General features: G+C 47.1%; 1 protein-coding gene across 1 annotated transcript; it reads right to left on the bottom strand.

The window, feature by feature from the left end:
- Positions 1-383: 383 nt before the first annotated feature.
- On the bottom strand, positions 384-3,202 carry LOC148479145 (E3 ubiquitin/ISG15 ligase TRIM25-like). The gene is made up of 2 exons (XM_088454851.1): positions 1,815-3,202; positions 384-850 (listed from the first exon to the last, which is right to left on the bottom strand). Exons 1-2 carry the CDS (start codon positions 3,200-3,202, stop codon positions 589-591), a joined length of 1,650 nt encoding a protein of 549 aa, XP_088310977.1. The 3' UTR covers positions 384-588.
- Between the last annotated feature and the right edge of the window lie 2,738 nt (positions 3,203-5,940).

Genomic DNA, 5,940 nt, shown 5'->3' with positions numbered 1-5,940 from the left:
TTGTTATATTTGTCTATACACTTTGAACGGACATATTATATTCTGTAATTTTGTTTTTGAATCAAAGCAATGCACACCTTCATGTTATTGTATTCTGTATTATTATTTTTGAAAATAACAATAAATAGATTTTTGAAAAAAAAATAGATCCTGTGCATAAATGTTTCCCCAAATCCCTTTCCTTTTACCTTCACATGTTAGATGCACTCTGCAGGGGATTGTACCTAACACATGTATAATCCGAGAGAGAGAGATTTCTACACATAATAGATCACATTCATGTATGAGATTTATTATAATTATTATTATTATTATTATTATTACAGATATTTGGACAGACACTATAAGAATGAACCAAGGGGGTGCGAGAAGAAATCCTTTGCCTGCCCAAACAGGGCGCTGAATTGAATAGCTGCGGGAGCTCCCTCCCGTCGCTATTCAACATCGCGCTGAATTGAATTCACCCCATAATGAGAGTTTCTAACACACCAACATGGGAGCACATACAGCCACACTGGTCACACAGGGGGAGGGGCTCAGCTGTAGCTCCACCCACTACTTCATTTTATTGGATAAATGTTCCCCCAATCAGATTCTCCTCCCTGTGATGTCACCAGTCTCTGGGCGGGTTCCTTTTGGTAATTTCTCCTTGCACCTGACTTCCCCACATATAGTTATATGACCTCGTGGTACATAAATATTGCCCCCTACCCATAACGCAGCATGAAGGGGCTCAGTGAGGACGGCAGTGTAGGTGTGTAAGTGTCTGATGGGGTCACACAGAGAATAAAAGGACAGCTGTCCTGCCCCATAATCCAGGTATATCCTCACTCTGTCACAGGGGATATTGGGCTCTATTTATTAACATTATTTTTACTAAAATAAAGTGAAAAAGGGTGTTTTCACACCCTTTTCACATTATTTTAGTTTCACCTGTAGTTATTACAGGGCAATTGGAGTAGAATTAGTAAAATTCTACTCCAACCCCCAGTATCACTTATTTTTAGTAAAGCAGATCGCATTTCCCATAATTGTAATGGGAAATGTGATCTGTGTGCAAGTTACTAAAAATAAATTGTAAAAAAATACCGGGGGAAGCCCTGTGATAATAACGCCACCTGGAGGTGGCGTTATCCAGGGTCTCCCCCGGTTACCGGGCTCCCACTCTGCTCTAACGGAGAGAGCAGAGGCGGGAGCCGGTACCAGTATTCAGCTATGTGGTCTAAGTAGACCGCAAGCTGATTACTGTAAAAAAAAGAAAAAAAAATTAAACATTTTTTTTTTCCTTACCTGAATCCAGGGACCGGTGATCGGGCCTCCGGTGATGGCTCCTCTCCGGTCAGCTGGTCTCCCACAGTGCACTGGGGCCCGGTCATCAGGTGATCGGGTCCCAGTGCAGTATGGGAGATCACCTGATCGGGAAGCCCGGAGAAGATCACCGGAGGCCAGGAGGATGCAGGTAAGTGTAATGAAGGGAGGGGGGTCGCGGGGACGGGGAGGGGGGGTCGCGGGGGTCCACGATCGCGGGGGGCGGGGCTTAGCACCGGGGACGGGGCTTAGCGTTGGTGGGGGGGTAGTAGTGGTGGTCGGTCGGCGCATGCGCGGGCTCTTAGTCGCGGTATTTTTTCCGAAAATACCGCGACTAGAGTGCGGATGGGATCCGCAGGGACAGAGCTTTATCGCAAGCTCTGTCCCTGCAAGGGATTTATAGTAAATCCCTGTGATATTGCCTGAATTCGCAATGCGAATTCACTCGGTAATATCACACTACAATCCGCATTCAATATGCGGATTGTAGTAAATAGAGCCCATTGTCAGGTAACCGGATCACTGACCTGTCATGTATCACTGAGTACTGATTATTATACCTACACACACACCAGGACTTGTTATTATATCCTATGACTGACTGATCTCCTCTCCTGTCTATACTAGGATAACATATCCCCACCTTCCACCACACTGATTTACTGACATCCACTTCCCAGTAATGTCGCCCTGAGGAGAATCCTCTGGTGCTTATTACCTGAGGACACTGAAATCTCTCTGGTGTTACTGGGTGATTCTGGTATATATCTGACCATGATGCAGTTTTCCTGTCATCTGATATCTGTATATAATTACCAGCTCTGGTTATATCCAGTAATAGGTCTGTAGCTTCCTGCACATAGATACCTGTATTTATACCTGTTATTATATCAGACAATGTGTGTAATGTCCCTGACATGAGACCCACATCCAGATCTCCTGCACCATGGACCTGGTTATCATGTCTCTCTGTGTCCTCAGTATCACACAAGTCACCTGTGTCTGGTTCCTGTAAGACAGTCACTGGGTCACACATGTTACACAGCTCCTCAATGTGACGCATCTTCCTGGACAGCTCGTCCTTCTTTATTTCCAGCTGCTGGATCAGAACAGAGACTGAGAGTGAAACGCGCTGTTCCTGCCTGGAGATCTCACTCAGGAATCTCTTCTCCAGGTCTTCCAGCTGTCTCCTGATGTCTATAAACAGGGCAGTGACTGTCTCTGTTACACCAGCTGCTTTTCCCTGATCTTCTCTCCTGCGCTCCTGCAGACTCTGGACTCTTTTCTCAGCCTTCGCTCTCTTTGTGGTCAGTTTCTGCAGAACATTTCTCAGTTTTTTCTTCTTCTTTTCAGAGGCCTCATCCAGTGTCTGCACCAGGTGTCCCCGATGTTCTCCGGCCAAACTGCAGGACACACAGATACAAGCAGCATCCTCAGTGCAGTAATACTCCAGGATCTTCTTATGGACGGAGCATTTCCTGTTCCCCAGGGAAGTGGTGGGATCAGATAAGACATGTTCTGCTGACTTGCTGTGTACTCTCAGGTGTTTATCACACAGAGAAGCCTCACACATCAGACAGGATTTAGCAGCAGGTACAGGAGAGTGAATACAGTAAGTGCAGAAGATCCCAGTCTCCTCCTGATCTGGCCGAGTAGACTGGATATTCTCCACTATGTTATACAGAGTTATGTTCCTCTGCAGTACAGGACGTCTCTTGAACTCTGCTCTGCATACAGGACAGGAATAATCTTCTGACCATTCCCTCTGTGTATCCAACGTATGATCAATACAGACCCGGCAGAAGTTGTGTCCACATCTCAGGGTTACAGGATCTGTATAAATGCTCAGGCAGATGGAACAGTCCAGCTCCTGTCTCAGATCAGCAGACGCCATCGCTGGCAGCAGGAGAGAGAAATGAAAGTGACTCTGACACTCAGATACCAGTGGGGTCACATTCTGCACACAGGGCGAGGCTGAGCTGTTATCTCTACAGATACAGTTATAATTAGTGATGCAGCTAATACATAAAGGGACATCACACCAAAAAATACATTAACCTAGCAAACAGTCATTTAATAAACAACATTAGTAATTATGCACATTTTGTTGAGAATATAATAAAAGGGGATTTATCTTTCTTTTCTCTTTTGTCCTTTACATAAGAAACATCTTTGGTATTAAATATACAAATTTTGTATTTAAACAATTTGTTTTCATTTTTTTCAAATCCCAAATCGGTGCATTATCTCTGCTGTATACAGAGGGGATTGTATATAACTGAGGACTAACAGCAGCGTATTTGTTGCAGAGAGTATAAATAGCTGATAACACGGGCGCATGTGATGTTACCTGGGGTAAACCAGGCACATGCGCTACTCCTGCCGCCTGGCGCACACCCCGAGCTATGGGTGACTATACACTATTGTGCCAGCACTTTCTTTTTTACAGTAATTTATACCAAGTTTGCCACCATCCTGCATTAGCCCCATAGTGTGTTCTGGCTGTGCAGCATCGTACTAGGCAACATGTGTCACTTGTTTGTGAAGTAATACACATCTCATCACACTGGGACTTGTAGTGCTACACCGTCACAGAGACTCAGGTTACCTAATACAACAATGCAAGTTTATACGTACAGGGGGTGCTGCAATGGTGCCAAAGCTCCTATAAGGGGGATCAGTGCCAGCTGCCCATAGACCAATGGTGAGAGAGTAAGAGGACGGGCAGGTATGTGCATCCCACCTTTATTACCTATACAGCCCTGCCAACAAGTGGGCAGCAGTAGGAGCTGATCTGGGCTAGCAGGGGTTGTTGCTGAGAGCCAGCTCTAGCACATCACACACTGGGGGTAAGCACTGAGCACATATAGCTAGCAATAACCCCCAGGTAGCAGCGTGCAGTCCATCACTAAGCTGCCATTGAGGCAGGGGCTGGCAGAGGTTGCTGAGAGCCAGCTCTAGCACATCACACACTGGGGGTAAGCACTGAGCACATATAGCTAGCAATCACCCCCAGGCAGCAGCGTGCAGTCCATCACTAAGCTGCCATTGAGTCAGGGGCTGGCTGGTAACTTTCAGCCTGGGGGGCATATACAAGCAAGTGGCCCGGCTTTTCTACCAGTACATTGTGAAACACTCTGGAGCTTGGCCCCGTTATGGTAACGCCATCTCCAGCCTATGGGCTACTATTTAGCAAATTCTTCTGGAGAGAGTTGCTCCGGATCCCTCTGCGTTGGCCCCTGGTGACATATGCTCAGGCCGTCAGCCGTGCGTGCACCATGCACAGTGTGTACTGAGGACCCAAACCAGAAAGCTCCCAGCTCTTCCCCAGGGCAGGCGCTTATCAGAGCCCATCTCCAGGCAAAAGGATTTTAGTAACTTTGCATGAAAATATTAATTTACACATTGCAAATTTGGGTGTAAAATATTTATAACTTCTGCATAAAAAATGCGTATTGTGATAAATATGCCCCTTAGTAACAGAGAATTGTGCTTACCTGCCATCCTTAGGTTCAGTTTTGTGGTGTTGAATGTGATTGGTCCCCCATCCATCCACGCCAAATCTGATAGCAGTCACCAGCCATGCGTTAAGGGGAAGTGTCGGACTGGTGCATGAAGGTCCCACCAGGGGATTGCAATAGTAAGGGCCCACTGAAGGGGTGTAACCATCTGCCAAAGTGGGTTTACCATGTGTATGTGCACATAGATGAAGGGGGAGTTAACTAGCAATAGACCGATAGTCCTCTAAAATATAAGAGAAAGGGTTGTCCTGATTAGTGCCAGAGTAAGGTCCACATGGGCCTGGAGCTGAAATTTATTAAGGGCCTATTGTATGTAGGTGTGACCAGTGCTGTGTGGGTGTGGTCAGCATAGGGGGTGTGACTAGTGATGTGTGGGTGTGACCAGTGCTTTGGGGGTGTGGTCAGCACATGGATGTGTGGTTTGTACATGGGGTGTGGCTAGTTCCATGGGGGGGTATAGCTAGCGCCTACCCTCAAATACTTTCATTTATAGGAGCAGATTCAATTACACACAATCTGAGATGCGGATTGTGATAAATATGCCCAGGGCCAGCCCTAGCCCAAATTTTTTGGTAAGCGACTATGATTTTTGGTGCCCCCAGGCATATTGTTGCATGTGCCCAAAATAATTAAGGGGCCGTGGTCTCATGGAAAAGCCATAACCATGACACATACCCCTTTCTCATCACTGTGGGAACAATCCTTTCCATTCCATATGCACCTTAATGCAGTCCCCCCAGTAGTGCCCCTTATACAGTACCCCCAGTATGCAATGCCCCCAGTAGTGGTCCCTCTTATGCAGGCTCCCAGTAGTGCCCCTTATACATTGCCCCCAGTAATGGTCACCCTTATGCAGGCCCCCAGTAGTGATCCCCCCTATGCAGTGTCCCTTGTGCCCCAGGAGTGGTCCCCCTTATGCAGTCCGCCAGTAGTGCCCCGTATATGGTGCCACCAGTAGTAGTCCCCCCTATGTGGTTCCCCTTATGCAGTGCCCCCTGTAGTGGTCCTCCCTATTCAGTGCCCCCAGTAGTTGTTCCCCCTATGCAGTGCCCCTTGTGCCCCCGGAGTGGTCCTTCTTATGCAGGCCTCCCATAGTGCCCCTTATACAGTC

The sequence above is a fragment of the Taudactylus pleione genome, unplaced genomic scaffold, assembly GCF_031769625.1.
Source record: "Taudactylus pleione unplaced genomic scaffold, aTauple2 ptg000634l, whole genome shotgun sequence".
Lineage (NCBI taxonomy): Eukaryota > Metazoa > Chordata > Amphibia > Anura > Myobatrachidae > Taudactylus > Taudactylus pleione.
Note: the sequence above shows the minus strand (reverse complement) of the source record. Positions and strands in the feature narration are given on the sequence as shown.

What these genes read in the sequence shown, in the direction of transcription:
- LOC148479145 (XM_088454851.1), bottom strand. Translation starts at nt 3,202, where the DNA reads ATGGCGTCTGCTGATCTGAGACAGGAGCTGGACTGTTCCATCTGCCTG. An exon ending in TCAGTGATCCGGTTACCTGA is followed by an intron (nt 851 to 1,814) that starts CAATGGGCTCTA and finishes ATAAATAGAGCC; the next exon opens with CAATATCCCCTGTGACAGAG.